General features: G+C 42.7%; 1 protein-coding gene across 3 annotated transcripts in view; it reads right to left on the reverse strand.

The window, feature by feature from the left end:
• pax2a (paired box 2a) overlaps nucleotides 1-22,657 on the reverse strand; it is a 31,021-nt gene that overhangs the window by 4,902 nt on the left and 3,462 nt on the right. For all 3 annotated transcript variants that reach the window (XM_069144623.1, XM_069144622.1, XM_069144621.1), the window contains 6 exons: nucleotides 19,430-19,515; nucleotides 19,134-19,253; nucleotides 17,987-18,031; nucleotides 10,866-11,041; nucleotides 8,385-8,505; nucleotides 49-150 (listed from right to left, as the gene is read on the reverse strand). In XM_069144623.1, the coding sequence (XP_069000724.1) occupies nucleotides 49-150; nucleotides 8,385-8,505; nucleotides 10,866-11,041; nucleotides 17,987-18,031; nucleotides 19,134-19,253; nucleotides 19,430-19,515 (650 nt within the window). The remainder of the gene's footprint in view (nucleotides 1-48; nucleotides 151-8,384; nucleotides 8,506-10,865; nucleotides 11,042-17,986; nucleotides 18,032-19,133; nucleotides 19,254-19,429; nucleotides 19,516-22,657) is intronic.

Raw genomic sequence — 22,657 nt, forward strand, 5'->3', positions numbered from 1 at the left:
TCTAACAGTAGATTTAATGGCACCATAAAAGTAAGTAGCATCACCTACCAGGAACCATTCCAGCAAGTGTGGAGGTGGGGTAGCTGCCTTGTCCTGTGGGGGGGACATGAGGCGGGTAGCCAGGTAAGGTGGTGCTGGCCATGTCTCGACCTGCAGGCACACAGAAGGATGCTTTGTATTACAAACATGTTCAACACAGGAAATTTGAATTTGAATTGATATTCTTTATTTCTACTTGAGAGAGTGAAAGCTGACGAAGTCTATTCCGAGCAATTGTGTGGTCACAATTAGACAACAAAAGCACTTTGGTTAAGGTTAGAGAAGCACACTGGTTTCAAATCAATGCACTTGCTTGAAGTCATTCTTGACTGTTTCTGTCTGTGTTGTCATGTTGTAGCTTATTTGAGCTGAAATTGTACAGCAAGAACAGATATCGTAAAAATGAATCAAATATGGATTTCACTGGACCTTTTTTCTGATTAGTTCAGCTGTTTCCTTCAAAACATATTTGCCTTTGCAAACTTATGGTATGTGAACTTAATTTGTAACATCTAAGAGACATGGTTTGATATGTAGTGAGGTAGCAGGAACCTGTGTCTTCAGTATGAACCAAAGATTATGTTTTTCTACTCATTTCTGTCATTGTACTTTTTCACACTTTTTTTTGGGTGGGAAAACAATTTGTCTTCTTGATCCTGTCGATAATGTTGCAACTACCAGCCTCTCCAGGCTCTTACGATCGCAATAATAAAAGCAAATTGTATTTGCAAATTTTGCAAATTTCCCTAAATTTTCTGAAGCTTCTTAATAGAAGCTCTAAAAGGACTTTCCCAACCAGACTTGCTTTAACAACATGAATAACCAACATATATATATATTTTTTTCTTTACAAATTATAAATTACAGTCCCAGATTTCCCGTTTAATAAAGCAACGTAACATTCATTGACTTGGAAATCTTTTTGTAAATTGCTTGTGGTTCTTTTAGTTGAAAAAAAGAATAATAATAAAAAAAAGATAAGAACTAAAATATTTCTTCCTATTTCTGAGATGTGCTACGTACGTTTTGTTTATGGCTAATTCCCACAATTTTACTGCAAAAAAAATGATTTTTGCAAATTGCAGCATGATTTTTTTTTTATAGAAGCTGCTGCAAAATACAATATTTTTGATTGCCACACTCAGAAAAAACTGAAATCATGGAGGGACCGAATTACAATATTTCATAAAAAAAGATGTATGCAAAAAAGTGAAGCGATGCATATAGCTCAAAATGCTAAGAATGACCACAAACTTGTGGCACCATGGTTCAGGATGTTGCATGCTGTCCATGCATATGATAAAATGGATATCCTGTTTGGGGTTGCACAGGGCTGAAGCCTATCCCAGCATGCAATAGGTGAAATCCTGGATACACCCTGGGTAGGTCACCCATCTTTATTGCACGGCAATTCATTTGAAGTAAAGTTATCTGTTTTAAGAGACACTACAACAACCTAACAGTAATATCCTAAGGTTTGTGTAGGCAGCTAAAACTGACTGGACCATCAGGCCAATGAGGACTCTCTCTACTCTCTGCTCCACATTCCACAATGAACAGTGACATCATCAGGCTTGGCTGGATGAAGGGGCACACAGGACTGGCAGATACGGGTCCAAGGCAGGCCCCAGCATCAGCCCTACATCTCTGCCTTTGAAACCCCCCTTTTGGCCTCCTCTGGCCCCCCAGACTTTGGGCCTGTCACGTGGCTGGAATGGACTGGGAGGCCTATTGTTAATCCGAGAGACGAGCAAAGGGTCACGTGGAGAAAAGCAGGGTGAAAAGGGGGAGAGAACAGTTGCTGTTAATGAGGGCCAAACAGTCAGCCTCGCTCCTGTGTACGCAACAGTCGGGCCACGAAGCAAAGTGAGAGGCGGACGCTTTAATTTGCTGTATGATTGAGAATGACTAAATTGTAAAAAAAAAAAAAAAAAAAAAAGGAACACAGAGGTAAATCAGCTGAACAGAGTGATATTGACTCTGGCTATACGGGGCCCTATAGGTAAAGTTGTACCTGCAATAAAGGGCTGGCTGGCATACTGGCTGTAGCAGGGACCGTGGGCATGGACAAGGTAGCTGGGAGTAGAGGCATCTACAGAGAGGGTGGACTGGTGGGGCAAGATGTCAGCTAGAGCAGAATCCCCAACAGAGGAGGGGGTGAAGGGGGCAAAGGATGCCTCATGGGGCTCCCGCTTTACACACATGGAAGGTGGATATGACGGGTGAGAGTCTGGCAGGTGGAAACAAAAAAGAAAAGAAAAAAATTGATGTAATGCAGACATACAACTACACACACAAACACACACACACACACACACTGTACTTACTGTACATTCACAACAGTCACATGGTATGGTGAGATGGATGTATAGCTTTATAAACGTCCAAATGACCATTGCATAGAGGCAAAAAAATACATTGCGGAAATCAAATCTGTCACAGGAAAATATTAAAAAGAAATGTCATGCACGCAGCCAGACACAACTAGTGGGTAACGGGACTCTAAATCCTTATCAGATTTAACGTCGGACTTAAAGGGAGCATAAGAACGAGAAACAAGAAGCGCATTTGCTGTTGTACATCAACTCCCAATCTAAAGAACTCAACATCAGACATTTTATATGAATACTGAATAGATAAGCAGTGTTTAGCACTTGATTTGTTCATTTACATACTTCATAATAATAATCTCGTATGCACCCAGCAGTAATTCATTCCACTAAGTGGAAACATACACCAGTGAAATGTTGCAACAACACATCGCGCCTGATCAATCAAGCTCAAATGCGTAAAAAATTTCCCCAAGGTTTTAGGAAAACAAACAACATAATCTCACGGCTGCTTTCTCACAACAAAATCACTCCCGCAAATAACCAAACAATCGGCTTGTAGACAGTTCAAAACTCTACACTTTGATTTAATTTGGCTGATGAGTCTTGGCGTCTTTTATTTCACCGGCTTCGCCTCTCGAACCTGTGCAATCAATGTGAGCTCTGTCTCTGGCCTCTCGGTGCCTGCTGCAGAGCCCGTTCTGTTTGCTGGGGCCTGTGGGGAGAGATGGCTCTTTCCCGACACCATGATAGCCTCATTAGCTGCTTCCCCCATCATTGTTGTTTTACAACAGGACTGTGTGTTGCGATGCCTCATTAAGATAAGGGCTGTTCTATGGAAGGGGGACGCAACACTGTCAGCCCTAAGATCCTAATAACGGAGAATCACGCAACGAAACTCGCTGCTTTTCTCATAGTAAAAATGATCAGGTTTTCCAAATCTCCTTCTCCTTCTTTGTCGTCGTAACAGCTGTAAATGTGGATTCAGACAGAGGCAATTACAGTGAAAACATTCATCCCATCTCATCGCAGACAAATGTCCGTGCTATAGAGGGAACAATGTATGTTTTAACTTAAAATCAGATCATTAAAAAGAACGGTTGCTGTGATTCTGGCATGAGCAGAAATATTCTAATGAGTGGACTTTGCATTTAATTGGCTGGACCAATACTTTATCACATGCACTGTCCAAGTGTGTCATAAATTTGTTGGAAATGTGGTCTGCATTTAGAAATGATGGCAAATCCCTCGTGCTAAGTTCTACTCTTCAGTTTAATTATAGCTAACATGATGTCTGTTAAAGTCTTTAAAGTTAAAATGGTTTTAAAAAGTCATGTTTCCCTGCAGCTGATTTGGGCATATACACCCCCAGAAAGCAGGCACTCATTGATACTATAGACTGTATATAAAAATGGATGTAGACACTGGGTTTGAAAAGTGAAGCCAATGTTAAAGTGCCTTAGTGCAATACCACAGAGGACCACTAGGGGACTCAAAAAGACTCCTCAGAATCAACTTCTCTCATGAAATACAAAGTCAATAAATATTTCTTCCACAAGTATTATAAGGCTCAAAGAGAGGTATGTTTGGGGGGCGTGCTTGGTTTGATTCACATGCGTTGGATGCAGTCAGGTTGCCAGTATGGGTCTTTGGGTACAGTGTCCTTCAATTCTCAGTTAGATCTCTGAGTCACATTCACCCCTCGCTTCTCCACAACTCCACCATCTCATTTAAATATGGTCACTTCTGGCTCCAAAAAAAACCAACAAGAATGGCAGCAGCCAAAATGCCAGATGGCAGTTCGCAAGCCAATGAGTAGGTTTACACTTGATTGATACAAGAAAATACAACAGATAACTTTCGTCGTTAGCTTCAGTCAGAAACACCATGAACACGTTATATTCCACGTAGATCAGATTAAAAACAGATTTTAAAATGTATGGTAAATATGGTATACTCTACGAGTGTCTGCTTCAGGAAACACAATGTGATCACCTCAGAGGGCTTGTCTAAGTGAACTTTGCTCGTGCAGGTATCATTATTTCGAGTCTCTTGTTGTCAAGGTATACAGCCCATTTAAGCTTTCGGACAATAATCTGAACTTTAGGACGAGAGTGCAGCTGCCTAACATGAGGCTCAGGTCAAGTCTGTTTACACTGTATCCGAGACGTCCTGTATACTGTACGTGTGTGTTTTCTCAGCGCCTGAGCAACCATTGTCAAACAGACAGCGGTTACAGCGCAACAACAACCGATACAAATGCTGCGTTCAAGACCACTGAACTCTGAAACTAATCAGACATGGTGTTGCTTATTGTCCTGGAGACGAGGCAGAGCCCGGGTAAAGGGAGCCTGTCAAATCACAGGCCCTGATGATGGAGATGGAAGATAAACTCAGGGTCCTTGGGGACTTTTCTCCTCAGCAAACACATCTGAGAGAGGGGAGACGGTATAGAGTTCTCCAACATCTGTCTGTGCTACACCACTGATACCACATCTACAGATCCCATCAACCATAGAAATGGACTGTTAAGAAACTACAACACTCCTCGGAGTGATGCTTCCAGATATAGCTACAACAGACCTCTCTCAAGTGAGCATTTCATTTTTAAACGTACACTGAGGAGCTTTGGTGCGCAAACCATTTACTGGTATAACTCTTGTTTTGAGAGGCCGACATTCAATCTACAGAGAACTTTCTCAGCCCTCCAGTATGCTCAAAGTAAAACTCCCCTCTTGTGTAGTCAGGTGAGGAGTCTATAGAGAATTAAAAGCTTAAATTTACATTGGTGGGGACACATTCATGTTTGCTTCAAGTACAGCATTTAAAACATATTTCTCTGCTCTCATACATTGTACTGGTGGTAATTTATAAGTACTTACACCAAAGGTAACAATAGAGCGGTTGTCAAAGGCTGCATCCAATTGTTAGAGTTAAGAATATTTGCAGGGCCAAATAGCTTAAATTCCCCATCCACAGGTTTAACGTCATTCATTATCAAATGTGTGCTCAAAGGTTAGTGTGCTGTTTGGGGGGGTGATATAAACATTAATTTTCAAGCTTTGGGGCTGCAGGCGTTAACTGAGCTGAGACGAGCCGTTTGTCACCAGGCCACACACCAGGCACCGCAGGTTAGGTAGCTGCTTGTCATTTGCCACCCAGTAGTGAAAAGCTGGTCCTGCCAACTCATAAAAAGAGCCTCAAATTGATCCAAATTAAAGTGCTCCGCTCTTTCACCGTCAGTTTAAAAAAAAAAAAAAAAAAAGATTCAAAAAGATAGAGAAACTATATCTGAGAAAATACAAAAAGAAATGCAAAAGCACCAGCTTTTCACATCTGCTAGAGTTGTAATAGGTCAGAGGGGTGCCCATTTACACCTTGACATCCCACAGGCTCTGTTGAGAATGATTATCTAGCCCAGCCTGCACAGAAACCACTGAACTCCCACTGGATGTAACCCTATTTAACCATGGAACAGTGGCTGCTACATAAAAATATCCACATATAAAGCTTCTGCCAGGAGTAGAATAACTAAAGATGTGCAGACCCTGCATGTAGCTGTTCAGGTATAAATACAATAACTGCAAAGACACACTAATGCTGGATCAGAGACAGAGACCAGAATCATGACATGCTGTATCCATCAATGCAATGAACAGATCACAATGTTCATCTACTGGATACAGACAAATACGGTTTCTCTCGAACTTGCAGAAACAAGTGCTCTATTTAATTTTGACACGGTCAGACACGACCAATACCTATTTTAACAAGTACATTTATGAAGCTGTTCAGTTTAATATGATGTGCTCACCTATGGTAGCAAGTGATAGATTTATTATGTTGGAGAATATTTTCCATCAAGATATTTTAAAGAGTTTAAAATGGTAAAAATCCAATGAAATTTCACAATTTTTAAAAAAATTCGGAATATTAATTTGTAAAGATTTGTTCTTAATGGCTGGTGCTTATTTTCTAAATTCCACTGGTGCCTTTTAGTGCACTAAATCTCTCTAATTTGGCTCTCTCAAACAGTGCTCTCTTTCAAACATTAGGGTAAACAGAGGACACAAAAAGATGGCCGACACTGCTTTCTCTGTAGCACCCCTAGAATGGAAAACTGAGCGCTTCATTAATCATTCATCTTTAATAGATTATGCAAATTTTGGGACATAAAAATCAACAAGATCAATAACTGTATGCATTTTAATTGGAAGCAGAAAACATTTAAAAGAATGAATATAATATCATGGCTCCATCCAGTATGAGAGCATAATTTATTGATAATTGGATCCCAGCCTAAGTGAGGAAGGTAATTTAGCAATTTCTTCAGCCTTGGCGTGCTCTTCTATTTACAGGGTTTTCTAATGACAGAAAAAATATTATTACGCACTAACAACCTACACACAATCATTTTCACTTTGCATAGTCGTGAAAATTAAGTAATAAAGGTTTACTGGATATTACTTCTGAGTTTAATTTGGTGCTCAAAACTCTCACCCATTTTTAAATGACTGTACCAAAACATGCTGTCATATTCCACTTTAAGAAAAGTTTACTTAGTTCGCCTCCTCTTTACACAATCTGTGTCCCTCACATGTATCACTTTAGGAGGCCCCAGGCCCCGAGGTGGCTTGGAGGCCACCTGCTATGAGTGCGCTCCCCAGAGCGAGACCACTTTCATAGGAGGAGCCCAGCATAAAAGACAAAAACACACCTTTCTTCTCCTGAGGCCCAACTTTCTGGGGCACTGCTACCTCCCACATATTCAGGAATGAAGAGGGGGTCTTTCTTTTCCCATAGTTCTGCACCTGAGTCTGGGGCTGGACTATAGGGATCATATGAGAAGGGCCACTGCGGTTTTCAATCATGTTGTCCTCCTCTTTACTTACTCACTCTCTCTCTCTCTCTCACACACACACACACACACACACACACACACACACACACACACACACACACACACACACACACACACACACACACACACAGCACACTCATTGACTTTGACTCCACAATAATATGCCAGCCTTTTAATAAAAGTCCCATAATTATGCAGTGGAAAACAGTGTGGCCGTCAGTAAACCTAACCTCTCCTGGCAAAGAGCCTCAACAGCTACAATGAAACAATATTTCAATTAACCAGGTGGCCATCAACCTGGCCAACAGAGCCAAAGAAGCCATAGTGTGGTACAGGGTGGGTTATATGATACAGATACTACAAGATATTCAATACATTGCACCTGCCATTGCCCGTTGGCTCTCAGTGGGAGTTACAAACAGCAATCAGTTCGTGAACTGGAAAAAAGCCCTGTAATTTCAGTGTTTCTTTCGCTGTCTGCATCTCATCTGTGTCTGGGTCGCTCTCTCTCCGCAGCATGAGCCAGCCTGCCAGCAACAGTGCTGCTCCAGCCGCTGTCAATCAACAGGCTATGATAGCCTTTGATGACAACGTCGTGTCGCGGCGAGAACAGCAGCTGTCTCTTATGAGAAGTGCTCCCAGTCAATCTGTTAGCGGGCCAATCCAGGCTAACACAATAGCCGGTTAGGAGCGTTGTGTGAAAGACCTGTAGGATTTAATGGGCTCCGATGATATATCGCCTCGGAAATAAGCCTGAAAAAGTGCCTCGAAAGAGCTTTTTCATTTGGTGATAATACTTTTATATTTGTGGACAATGTGAGTGGCATCAGGAAGTTCAAAAGTCACCAGCGACACAGTATCTCAAATAAAAAGCTGAATTTGTGAGTTTTTAATAGTGTAAAAGTAAAAACCCCAACAGTAACCACCATGCAGGGACCATGATGTTTTCCAGCTGCAGTTAACGCGTGGATTGTGCTGATAATTTGATTGCCTTAGACTGACTTTTGATATCAGTCGGTGACAGGAGACGGGAGCGTTCTGAAGAATGCGATACGATACAGCGCGTGTTTGTGTTCTCTGGGAGCACATGTCTTTGGCCTGCTGCAGCTGCGTGTGTTCTTTTAGGGATCAATGTTGCGTGAGTCAGATTGTACCTGTCACAACAGAGTAGCTCTGGGAGACGCTGGAGGCGAGGTCGGAGCTGGCGCTGGTGGAAAGGCTCGGCTTCACATCGTCCAGGCCAGGGTTCAGGGAGGGGAGAGAGTACTCATTCGCCTGTAGGCAAACACACATGTGAGCAGGTGGCAATCAAAGGGAGCGATTTACATTCCAGCAGATCAGGTCATGAGCTGGTTAATGGCACGACTGTACTGTGTGCGAGCCCATTTTGGAGGGCAGATTTAGAGCAGTTTTTTTTTTTTTTTGAGTTTCCTTTGACAATATATAAAACATGTTGGAATAAAATCCCCTGGTGTATTTGAGGATGCTATCTGTGATCCTCTCGCTGTGTTTCCCTCCAAATATTTCCTGCGAATTCTGTGAACATCACCCCCCCCGTCTCCGGCTCCCCCTGCTTTACCAAGACCTATGATGATGTATGCATGCATTAGGGCTTGTCTGAGGAGAAGGCAGAAAGGGGAGAGAGGGATGAGAGAGGGATTGGGAGAGGAGTGAAAGGACGGGGTGTCAGCTGGCTCTTTGTGCTCCACTGCAGTCATCCCTGTGACCAGTCAAGGGAGGAGACATTCAGGGCTTTGTTACAGGAGAGACATGTGGTGTGTTTTTTTTTTTTATTTATTTTTTTTTAAAAAGGGGAGTACAACCTCAAAATCAGCCTTTGTGCTTTACCTCTAGGATGAACACGTAAAAATGTGTTGGTAAAATGTTAAAATCGTGTGTATTGTTTTATGGCTTTTATGCTTTTGTTGGTATTTTTACTTCATATTTCTTTTCTTATTAATTCATTTTCATAAAGCATGCTTTGCAGACGGATTTTTAACAGTTTCTTCTAATGTAGAAAACTTCATGCGAAGACCAATCACCAACTAGTCCCTTCACTATTTATTCACTTTAATCTCGGGTTCAAGCCTCTGCTTGCAGTTGTGATGAATCCTGTTTGTTAACGAGATGACACTTCCTGACCCAACTCTCCTTTGAAAGGATAAGTGTGTGTGCACACGTTTGTGTCCGCAAGTGTTTGTTCCTGCGTGCGTGTGTGCATCTGTTTGTCTCAATGGATTGGGGGTCCCACAGGGGTGAGCTGGTGACCCCGGTCTTGTCTGCCTCTATCCCAGATAAACTCTAATTGTCTGCTTACAACTGTTCCCTGGCACTAGGCTGGATGTTCCTCTCTATTCCGCTGGGCCTCAGCAGCACAAGAGCCATTTTGTCATGCAGATGGGATGTGGGTAGGGCCGGGCAGGGCTGGGCGGAGGGCGAGTGGCAAGCACAGAGGGGCCTGAATGACCTGACCACATGGCTGCCAGAAGTGTGGGAGGGATGAGGCCTATTCAGCCTGGCCTCTTCAAAATGGCTTTTTAATGCCCTGACGCAGACACCAGACAAGCCCCTAATAGCCTAATATCCCACCTTTTCACCAGTTTAAGAAAAGGAGGGGGTGTTGGAAACGGGGAGAAAAAAAAGGAGGTGCACAGAAAGAGTGGAAAGCAGTCTGATTAATATTACATTAAATTAAAACTGATTTTTCTGGACCATTCTGATGCCGGTTTTCTCCCCCCTCCTCCACCCCCCTCTCGCCTTTTTAATACCTTCTCCTCCACTCTTTGTGATTGCAAGTCATTTCCAATTCGTTTTGGTATTGATCTTGCCGTAGAAATCACTTTGGTAATTAGCTGCATTAGGGGCTGTATAGCAGACTGAGGGGCTGTCCCTCTGATTTATCGCCGCTGTAATTCCCCACGATCGCGCAGAGATGAAAATGAACTCAATTAGGGCACTGCTAAGGCTGCATGGGCACCCACATAGAGTTCCAATGGAAAAATTAATAGTCTCTTGTTGTTTAACAGTCTAATGAATGTAAATAAAGGTTATCCGCTGTAAAAGGCTGTAGGCTTGTAGGTCGCTTTGAGCAAGAAGTTGCACAGAGGTTTTTGTCACCTGTGTCAGAATGTTTTCCTATTCACGATATGTTTGAAATCAGTATAATTATTCCACCCGACATCACACCAAAGCGTGTAATACACCCGTCAGTCCAGTAGGGCATACCGTGTCAGTATCACGTTTTGGCTCGCTTAGTTGTGAAAAGTAAGGTGCCTTAAGTTTAGACAACAAAACCCATGTGGTTACGTTTCGGAAAAGATCATTGTTTGGGTTAAAATACATAATTTTATGGAAAGAAATATCATATAAGTCACTTAACGTACATTACGTAGTTTAAATACGTTATGTTTTCTTTGACCCTGGTTATAGATGCGTGTATTTTTCACACTTGGTGAAGCAAAACGTGACGCTGACACGGTCTCCCCTAGTGGACTGATGGGTGTATTACACGCTTTGGCGTGATACCGGGCTGTAATTATTTTATGGATGGCTGCTACGACTTAAGTACAGACACGGGCCAAAGAAACTAGAGTGCTGTACATTTCAGTGTGTAGAAAGAAATCTGTGCGTCAAACCTGTTCAGGTTTAATGTGTTCTGAAGTGGGGAAGACATCAGGGTAAGAAGGCCTTTCAAACACACGGTCCAGGGCTTCCAGCTGTTGCTGAGTGAAGGCGTCCGCTCGCAGGTGCTTCCTTAAACTTTCTACGCTGCCCTGAGAGTCGCTGCCGGGGCCTGAGCCATCAGAGCCGTCTAGAGAAAATAGCAAAGGAAAGAAGGGAAGCAGGGAGAAGGACGATAAAATTCTGCATCAGGGCTCTGGTCTTTTTGTTTTTCTTTTTTGTTTTACTTAATATTATTCTGGCATTGTGAGATAAGCATGAGGAAAAATGTTTGAGCTCAAAGTGTATGAGAGTGAATGCATGAAGACCGCTAGTAAATTCAGGGCGACCCACCATCATGTTTGGCTTTTATCTCCCTTTCTGTTTTCCACGGACTCTCTCTCTCTCTCTCCCCCTCTCCTTCTCCCTCTCGAACACATACACTCACTCAAGCAGCTCTCTGCCTCCCCCCCCACCACTCCTTGCAGCCACCATCAGTGCGGTCATCATGTGATGGGTCTATGGTAATTGATGGATTACCTTCAGTGCAAATATATACTTGTAAGGGAGACCGTGTGTTTCAGGAGGAGAAAGTAGGGCTGGCGATTACATACAGAGCCTCTCATTCTGCCGGCGGGAAATGGAGAGCCATTATTTAACTGTACTATTTCCTCCTGAACATATTACCCTTCCCTCTCTCTGTCTCTCTCCATCCCCCACATATTGCCTGTCTTCTGGAAAACAGAATGGAGTGTGGATGGTATTCGGGGCCGAATGAGGACGGGGCGACGAGGGCAAGCGTATGCATTTCCTCACTAGTCACACTCTATATAAACAAATGAGCCCACGCTTCCCTCGTTCTTCTGATCTCTGACCCTATCAATTCGGCCAGGTAGCCTACAGCCACCGCTGCAACTCTCCCTCTGCTCACTCATCATGTCCTGAGCACAAAAAAAAAAAAAAAAAAAAAAAAAAATTCTAGAGCTAAAACCTCCAGCCAGCATTCCAGGAACCACCTCTCTCCTGGCTGCCTCCCACCACCCTCCCTTTCCTCCTCTATACTGCGCCACCAACAGCGGATGAGGGCTTTAGCTCCCGTACAAATCTGTCATTCTAAATTTGCAGCAGATTATGTTCTCTCCGGGGCGAGCCAGCGGTGATATATGATATGCAAGGCCGCTATTGATTGCCTGATCCGCTAGCGGAGGAGGGAGGCAAAATGAACTTGGAATGAACATCATGCCTCAACTCATTGTGCGTATAATACTCTACTTAATCCCACATTTTTCTGTGCTATGGAATTCAATTGATCAATCATGTTCCACTGATGGTACCATTTCAGGGGCGTTATTGCCATTCTGCTCGGCTGCTTGACCTTTTTTCAATGGCTGAGGCCAGAGGATGAACCCGATTCGCACCAAGAAATAGATCCATGGAGAGAATGGAATAGAGGACTGCAATTGTGTGTGTGTGTGTGTGTGTGTGTGTGTGTGTGTGTGTGTGTGTGTGTGTGTGTGTGTGTGTGTGTGGGTTTCACAGCTAAAATGTATTGACTTTAGCTTTGTCTTGCCACATCGTTTTCCTACAATGAGTTAACAGAATATTTTTGCACTTTTTCATTTCATACAGCTCCATTGGGTGGAGGGTTAGGGGAGTGCTGGGGGTGGAGCATTAGTAGCAGCGCTGCTGTTTGAAACTGAATTGTTGTCTGTGGTACAGAGGAAAATGGAGTCATTAATTACCTCGTATCAGCTGCTCTGAGAAAAGAGGCAAGCTTGATCAATAGCAAGGGTTTGTCATTCACTACAGAGGAGCATGCTTATACCAGCACCCTCCTACACACTCATTCAGGCCCTCTGAACTGGCTGCAAGAGGACATACTGTAGATTCACATCATAACATGCTTTTTTTTTTTTGTCAACCAAATTATAGAATTTCACTTACACGCATTTTAACACAAAGATGGGAAATAAACAGCAACTAAATCTACGTTAGCAACACTATGAGATGTTGCTAAAGGTTAAAGGGCCAGAATTTGTGATCATGTAGGTTCAGACACTCACATTTTTCTAGTCACTCTGGAAATTTTGTAGGTGAATATATTTTAAATTTATGTGTCCAGAAAAATTACTGATTTGGCCTTTAAATGGAAATAACAGTAAATCATTTATTTTCAGAATTTACCATTAGAGGTTCATGTTTGACATATATCATAAGATAGCTGCAATAAATCAGATTCATCCTTTGACAGTCAGCGTGTCAAGTGGAGTGTGAAGCCCAACTGTCAGATTGTGCGTGTGTGTGTGTGTGTGTGTGTGTGTGTGTGTGTGTGTGTGTGTGTGTGTGTGTGTGTGTGTGTGTGTGTGTGTGTGTGTGTCTCTCTCTCTCATTGACTGGCTTCTTTCGTTTTCACAGTGTTTCTTCAAACCCCTCTGGGTGTCTCAGCAGGTATTCTCTTATCGCTCCCACAGCACCAGCTGACTGCGTCTCTTTGTTTTAACGCCAAAGTGTGAGGAGATAAAAAAAAAAAAAAAGAATCTCCAAGGGTGACATGTACTTTCTGGTTAATACTTTCTTTGATCAGCTTGAGCAGATGCTGTTTGACCTTTTTGTGTCCTAAAAGCTAAGATATTTCATTATTATGTATTAAAACAATTTAAGTGGACTATGTACCATTGGACCAACTTAAAACACCAGAGACAAGCTCCAACAACAGACATTAAACTACAACTGCTCCTCTTTACAGTGAAAATGTCACAGTTGTGGTACTTTTTCACCAAACTAACACTCACTTCCAGCCATGTGTAAAAACACACACACACATTCATAGACAGTTACCCAATGACAGTAGCTATTGTGAAACCGACCACAATGGTATCAAAAGCTGTTGTGCTTTGCTTTGTCTCTAAGGGGGATGTTAACGTCCTGTGGTGGCATGGTGGCACTTAATGTCCCTCTTTCATCTCCCCTGTTCCTGTGATAAGATAACTCAGAGAGGAGTAGAGGTGGAGGCTTGTTTGAAAGGCAAATGAATTCCTACACACCGCCTGGCTCTCTCCGTAAATCAATGACACGGGCTTCCCTAGATCAGAGGCTGCGAATCAACCGTTTACTCGTCCGTCCTCTGCTGATAGGTGAAACGATGCTATCGCAAATTGTGGATCATTTGTTGATGTTTTTAAAAAAAAATGCTGTTGAGCTTAAAAAAAAAAAAAAAAGAGAGAGAGAGAAAGAGAGAGAGAGAGAGCAAACAAACTGGTATACCCAGAGGGTGAACACTCCTTCCCTGTAAGCTAGCTATATTTATGAAACCTCTGAAGCGGAAAGGAGAGAGGTGGGTGGGGTGGGGGAGAGAGTGGAGAGAGGCAGCAACACTGCCATGGCTGTTAAGATCCTGTTATGTTGTGGCGTGTTTAAGAGCTTTATTAATTCGATTTAGCACCCCCAACCAGTGTACTGACTGTCAGCAGGCACAGTGATGCTTATTTGATATTTGCTCTCGCTGCCAGTGCTGAGGCAGCGTCGATAGAAATTTGAAGCACTCGAGTTATTTTATTTACTTTATTTTATATCCTTAGACTCGGGCCAAAGCAAAAAGTTTATAATACATCAATAAAAGTAGATGAATATTTGGATCCAGTTGACGAGTCCGTAACATGGATAAGCTCAGGAGGTGGAGTGAGTTGGCCTTTAAATGTAACGTTGGTGGCTTGATTCCTGACGAGTCCTGATCACGTGAAAGTGTCTTTGAGCGAGGCACTGATTGGCTCCTGATTTGTGTTTGTCAGGATTTTTTTTTTTTTTTTTTATTTGGACACAACTTTCATTAACTGATAGCAAATTTTTTTTTTTTTTTAAAAATAGAAATTTTATCAAATGAAAATATAACAGTGAGACTGCTGCAACATGTTTTTGTGTATTATTTGTTTTAAGAAAATATATAATTTAGGAGTCCATTACAAACCAGAATGACTTGATGATGTGGATATTTTTGCATCACACTCTCTCCCACTCTAGAATGACTCCATCTCTTATTTTTCTTTGTCCTCCACAGCTTTCATCTCCCTCCTCTGGACCAGTCAGTCGTTTAACGTCGCCACCCTGTGTGGGTGAGTATTTGTGGAAATGCAATTAACGTATCCCTACTTTTCTCGTGCCTTTTTCTCCCTCCTCAAGCTGAGTAATGCATCGCTCCATTAATTCTCGCCATTGCAGCCCGTAATTGACTTTTCTCTGACATGATTCCTCTCCATTGAGTGAATTCCCTCTCTTTATATTTTTTGTGGACGGATCTCATTGTATATTGTTTACAACTGTACGTGAGGTCTCATGCAGCCGTGTGCAAACAGTTAAACCACAAGACTCAGACAGAAGAGGGGGACAATAAGAGGAGAGATGAAATGTTGAAGAGAAAGACAGAGATAGAGCAGAAAAAGAAGGAGGGGGAGGAAAGCAATGTGGACCCTTTTGTGCCTCCTCTACTGTCAGGGCCCTAACAGCTTCTTGTCTCTATGTTACGCTCTGTGGCCCCTCTCAAACCTGGGCTTTTCTCTTGCACACACACACCCCATCAGGGCCATCATTGCACTCATGATTCCATTTTTTTCTGTCTCGCTCTGGATGCATTTATTTTCTAAAGTGATCCTCTATTGACTCATTGTCATGGAGGGGCTTGACTAGTCAACCAGTGTAGGCGCAGGTTCAAATCCATACACTAACTGATTTAAACTCTGCAAATAGGTCATACGTGTTAAAAGAGACACTCTGGACAATCTCCAAAAGGGGCCAAATATCAAATGGGAACAAATCAAAACAGCGACTGTATTCATTTCTTTCTCAAGCTATTGAGCAAGGTTGATATGATTCCCGCTGCTGCCTACGATCAGTCTTTTATGTCATGAACGAACAACCTGCTTGGCCATATTTTTTTATTCTCCAATCTCACACACTCATCAGCTCATTCTACACTCATCCCACACCCACGCTACAATCACAAGTTATGACCTTTGCTTTCCCCAGCTAATTTATCACTGCATTGCTCCCTGCTACCTGTCCTCCCTACAGAGCTCCACTGGACTCCATCCAGGACGTGGTAAGCCGGCGATGAGGGAAACATACACTTAGGTCACATCAACCCTGACTGCAAACAGCAGCGGGGGTCAGGAGTAACCTGTCACTGTCTGCGCACACAAGGAATACACATAATACAAAAAACGAATTGCAGCAGGTATATTAATTAGCTGTTAATCATCTTGGACAAATTACTGAAAAGCTCAAACTTTTTAAATGAGTGCACGGACTTCTAGCAGTGTAATACACATTTTACAATCACACAGCAGTTGTCATCCAACCCTCTCTGTTTTTTCTTGGCTTTCACCTTCATAGGTTTAAATGACTGAGTGAGAGCGTGCTGTACAACAGGCTAATTTCCCCACTTCACTATTAATGCATTTGGCAGGAACAACATTCCATTTCCTGTAATGAGATACACAAATAAATCTGGCTATGGATAGATTTGAGGTGGTGTTGGTGGGAGGAGGAGGAGGAGGAGGAGGAGGAGAGAGGGTTAGGGGGTTGTGGGGGGGAGGGAGGGTAAAGGAGAGGGGGCGCATTGAGACGCATTCTCCCAGCACTGGCATAATTGGTATCGCTGCTTGCAGACATGCAAACCAATCTCTCCACAGATAGGACTGAGACTCTCTTTTTTCCCCCCTTAAGGCTATTTCTTTTGTCTTTTCGATAGCTTGCACATCCAAGATAGAGGGAGGGAGGGTGGGGGTGCTGTTAATTTGTGAATTAATAGCTTTTCTCTGCAGAATTGCAAATTCTTTTTAAATGTCACTATGTTCACTATGTGAAGAGCATCCGAAGCCACAAAGTTACACACAAAACACACTCATTTTTGCACACAGGTGTGTCTATATGCACAAATCCTAAAACTAATCCTTGCTCAATTCTCATGGAGGCTGCCAGGACTTCCGTTCTCCCTCCTCCCCTCATAACCCCCACCCTCCCTCCCCCCCACCCCCATTTCCCTGCTCCTCTGTGTCTCATTTCCCTCCTCCCATCTTCACTCCGAGCCGTCCAGTGTAACATGCTACTTTTAATTTGCAATAACACATGACAAGGACAGATTAATAGCTCTTATGGCACCTATGTCCCTGGAGCTCGTCTTACGGGGACCTGGTATACATAACGCGTGTCACACTACATTATCTCTACAGCCCTGCAGTAATGGGGACCTTTTTCTTCTTAAAAGGGGCAACAACCACTGACTTCAGCCACACCAGCATCACGAGCCACCACCACGGTGTGGTGAAATTATTGCAATGTAGGCACCAACATGTAACACCTTCAAGTCCAAAATCTGTTATTGGTTTACAGACATTTAACAAAGTACAATGAGTTGTTTGCAGAATATTCTAAACAATGTTACAACTTTTTTTTTCTCACACCGAGTCTCCCTCTATTTTTAATTTGATTATTTAATGCACTTTCTTTTAATACTAATTAATGTATTTACTGAGAAAGAACATGTTAGCTGGTGACTTTGTTAACTAGCTCAGACAGACTGGACTTTTACTGTACAGGATAGCAGAGACCATCCCTACTTGCTTTGTTTAAACAATAATAAAAACAATGCCGGTATAATTAAAAAATATATGGAGATTAAAAATAACCACAAATAACCAAACAAAAAAGCGGCTGTGTTTTTTTTTTTTAATATATCACAGGCTAAATTTAAAGGGAAATATAATGTTTGGAGTCATTCGAAAATTTGTATTTTTGTTTCCAATAAACGGCATCTTGTTTTTGAAAATCCACAGTTATCTTTCCCTGATAACAATTCTAAATAAGCAACAGCGTGCATCACCGTGTATTGACCTGCATGCCATTACATGGAAAATAGGATTTTCCACAGTCACTTTAGCTTCATTTATTTTAATTTCTCGGGAGATTATTTATTGGAAAAATATTCGCCACACCTCATACAGTGAGATCATAACCCTGGAAGAGCAGAAATAAGCAAGTGAGAGGAGAGTATTGTGATCTGATTGACCAAAGCAAAAGAGACGGTTGTCTAACTTCAACTTACAATGTCCTATTTTCCTTCCATCCAAGTGGCTGCCACTCCAGAGAACTAAAGAGACGGAAACATAAAAGAAGGAAGTGGCCTGTTTTGATAAGTACTCTTTGAGATCATTTTCAACCATATCATCCCATCAGCCACCTCAAAAGCACAGAATCACACGTGCACACACACACGCACACACACACACACACACACACACATGCACACACACACACACACGCACACACACACGCGCACACGCACGCACGCACACACACACACGCACACACAGGCACACGCGCAGCCCCTTCCCTGCCTCCACCGGTCTGTTCCTACACCTGTTCAGGCCTCCACCAGGGACATGTTAATTCATAGGCATTAAAAAAGCCAATTGTTTGCACAACCGATAATCTATTAGCCCTCAGGCCGTGTGTGTCCAGTCTCTTACCTAGGAATGAGAAATTCTGGCTTGGACCGGATAGGCTTCCACTTAATCTTTTAGCGTAGCTTGGTCTATTTGCTTACCAGTCCCCTGCTAGTTTAAAAAAAAAAAAAAAATACTTTATTATTTGATGCTCTGATGCTTTTTTTTTTTTCTTTTTTTTCTTTGCCTTGTTTTAAAGCATAGCCAAAGAATAAAATCTAATACTTTTTTTCCCCTCAAAAATGTACTCTATTTTCATAGTGCAAAATATGAAATGACTTGTACTTAAGTGATAGTATCAAGGCGGGGAATCACAAAAGAGCTTCTTTTTCTGCCTTTTGTTACGGTATAGGAGTGAGAGCACGGAGCAGCAGTGCTGATGCCTTGCCGGGGGGGGGGGGGGGGGGGGGGGGGGATTAGAGTTGTATGACAGCTATATGGGATATCTACAATACGTCTGAGCGTGGTATAAAATTGAGATGCAGCTCTGTAGGCGTAACTGTATGGTAAAACGCAGGGCATCAAAAAAATAAAAATAAAAGCCCGATTGAATCCCAGTGCTCTCTCAACATTCACCCTGCCTGACATACAACATAACAAGTCACTGGAGACAGCACACAGAAAACACACTTGGCTGCAGCGCTGTCATAAATGCCATCTTCTTCACACACAAGGAAAACAAGTAGGAGACGAGTGATGAGGAGAATTAGAAGGATGGAAAATAAAAGGATATTGTGTCTCCCTTACCATCGTCTCGTTTCCTCTTCTCGCCGCTGGAGCGGGGGATACCCAGAATGCCGTTGATGGAGTAGGATCCTACGGGATCGTTGGAGGCACTGGTCACGGGAGGGGAGGCTGTGCTGGGCACTGAAGGGAGAAAGCTGAGTTAGTGTGTGTGTACAGTATATGTATGTGTCAGTAGGGCATTTGTGTTGGGCTACAATTAGTAAATGTATGTGTTCTCATTCGGGCCTTTGTAGCTTGTTCCTGTTTGTTTGCTGATTGGCTCATTTGACTGGGCTGTAATCTGTGCGTAGCCTCACCTATGGTATGGCCGGGTGTGGAGAGCGGTGTAACAGATCCGTCTGGGGACGGGTGGAATTGCTGCTGGACTTTGGTGCGGATAATCCTGGCAAAGTGAACAACAGACACGGATCAATCAATACTGCTTCCAGAGCATTGAGATTTCACACCGGACCGGCCGCCCCCGGGACGCTTAAACACGGCACATCACATCCACTTAGGTCTGTGCATGTACAAGTGCTCCGTTGTTCGGGCCGCTTGTAGCCTCATATTCAGGGCCCTGTCACAAATAGCCAATCTTGGGGCTTTAGGGGCAATCTCTCTGCTCCTGTGTGAGGCTGAATAGGGGCTGCCCCCTGAGATTGTGGATTCAATCTAGCTGGATTCTGAGGTTAGAAATATGATAAAGTCCCCATACCAGTAAGATGTGATGTGGCGGGAAAGTCTTCATTGCACTTTGGTCTGAATGATCTTGCAAACAAAGCATGAAATCACATCAATTCACCTCAATGATCAGCTTCAGTGGCTCTACCTGGCCAACTCTAATAATCTCCCCACTCTCTCTTCTCTCCTCGCTCCCTCTTTCTCTCTCCATCTCTCAAACCTGATCTTTCACTCCCACCTTCATCCTCTTTTCTCATCTCTACTCTCTTTTCTGTCCAGTGTCCTGTTTGCTTTACTGTACTTTCCAAGGGCTGTCTTTCAAAAAAACCTCACCGCGTTCTTTTCTTCCCTGTCTTTTTCGCTTTACTCTTTTCCAAATCATTTTTTTTTTTTTTTTTTTTTTTCTGTCTGTATTTCTCCGTCGCCTCTCAGGTGTCCGTTCCAGTTTTTCGTCTTTTTGCTTGCAAAGTGTAGCACACAGGAATCCTCCAGGCTCACTGAGGATCAGAGCCCATATTGATTGGGACTCCCGGATAGCAAAGTTGACGACAAATGCTGGCGAGGAACAGCAAATGCAAATGGTGATCTATAAATTACATGTGACAGGAAAGCAATAGTATCTTATTGGCCCAAGCTGAGACCACTGCCACGACCGATGTCTTTTAAAAGGTGGCGTGCTTTGAATTCAAAAATCAAAGCAGGTGTCACGATAATTTAAAGCCAACACGAATTAAAAGCCGTAGAGATGATTTCACGTTTGTAACTTTGATGATAGCTGTGATTATTTTAGCAAAACAGGCTGGAACAGTGGGATTTACACAAGCTCAGCTTTAGCTCTTATGGGACATGATCGCATTACATTAAACCATGACTACGGTAATCTTTTGATTGACAGATGAACGTGAGATCATTGAATAACAGGCAGCGTTGTGTGCAGACAGAAAACCCACATGGAAGCCCTCTCACTCGGGAGGTGTGACAAAAACAGACTTTTACAGACTGCAGATGAGGCGAGTGACGTTCACATGTGCATGCAGCACCCAGCAATGAGCTATCAATTGTGCATCAGGCAGCGACGGGGTTAACTTCCTCAGGGGCAAAAATGTACATCAGACTCTTTTCATTCCCCTCACTATCTCATGTGTCCTCTATACTCTCTCCTTCAGGCAGGGCAACAAAGGCTTGTAGCCTCCTCCAGAAAACACACATCAATATTTTATTTGAATTTCTAACATCTCACCACAACAGTTATCTGACCTCATGACTCGAGGGAGTCTCATAAATTCAAGGACTTTCTTTCGAGTCTGTGTTGTTGATATTGAATAAGCAATTTGGATGGTTGAATTAACGACTTTGGTGTTTGGCTGTTGTAAAAAAAAAGAAAAAAAAAAAAAAGAAAATCCCAAAAGAAATATGAAAATGTGGATCAATATGATTGAAAGACTCCTATGGGTACGTCTTTGTCCACTGGGCATGCACGGTGCAGCGGGTGGAAACTCCTCTCTACGACAACAAAACAAAGTGCAACCCAGTCTCTGTGTAATCTTTAATAATTCATGCAGGAAAAATGTGTTTAAAGCCAGGACATCCTCTTTAGTCGACAGAGCAGAGGTCAGCTCCTTAACCACAGAGACCACCAGGGGTCTACTGTCTCTTTCTCTCCCCTCGCATGACTCTTACACTTTCTACTCCTCCGCTTCTTCCTCCTCCTCCACATCATTCCCAATCCTCCTTTTAACAGCAACAGTGAGAAATTAAAACGATATTTTAAAAAGGCTGCAATGTAAAAAAAATGACAAGGGATCTTTTGGTGTAGTTATGGTTCGATTTTCAAAATGCTCCAGTGTGTTTCATGCTGTAAAATAAATATCCGTTAACCTTTCTTCAATACACTTTGGGGAGTAAAAAGTCAAGCCCCACTGATTGTTAAGTTGGGATTTGTGAGGCTTTAAGAATGAAGAAAATGCAGATTTGACCGTTGCCACAAACTCTGACGTTAATTATTAATGTACAAACCAAAGTGGTTTTAAAGGAAACATCTTGTCCCTAATAGTGCTGTTCCACGCAGCTCGGGAGCAGATTATCACAAATGTTTCCTTTAGCAATGCTTAAAACAAAAATAGAATAATGACTATATTTCCTTGGTTTTGCAAACAGGTGAAAACAGAGAGTGGTGCCAACAAACCTGTTGAAATAATTTCCAAGGCAGCCTGGTTTTCCAGTATTTCTTTCTCTTTTTATTTCCATTCCGTAAAGATTCATCGCCTTCTTTTAGCTGGATGTGTTATGAGACTCTCTCTTCAGCTCATTAAAATGTAATGCTGATGACCAGCTCTCTGGAACGGTGCCTCCTAACCAAAGTTCATCACTGGCAGGCACTACGGGGCTTTTTCACTTTGCACACACATGCAATGGGACTTTTCACCGGCGTCCTCTGTCTAAAGATACTTTGTCCACTGCTGTCCCGCTTCATGTGGAAAGGTGAAGGTGTAGGGTGTCTCCTGCTTTAGCTGCTTCAGTGGAACAGAAACTCTTTTATAGTCCATTTACTCAGAGATCAACACTTTTTCAGGACGGGAATATTTTTTGTTTCTTTAATTCACTGTATTTATACTACTTATACGGTTGTTAATAATAATAATACAAATACCAGTAGTAGTGCAATCAATATAAGCCGAAATACTCAACTATGATGTGTTTTTGTCGCTCCACACCTCGATGTTGGAAAACACAACAATTGGCTGGCAATAAAGAGGCTGCTGCCGCCTCTGTCGCAGTGTGGTCTGCGTATTGAACGACTTTGTTGGGTATTTCCTTCTGCCTCTGGATCTGGTTACGCGGTATCGATCGGTTTTTATCGAGAC

The sequence above is a fragment of the Embiotoca jacksoni genome, unplaced genomic scaffold (assembly GCF_022577435.1).
Source record: "Embiotoca jacksoni isolate LCO1_2020_lvr unplaced genomic scaffold, fEmbJac1.0.p SCAF_12, whole genome shotgun sequence".
NCBI classification, from domain to species: Eukaryota; Metazoa; Chordata; class Actinopteri; family Embiotocidae; genus Embiotoca; species Embiotoca jacksoni.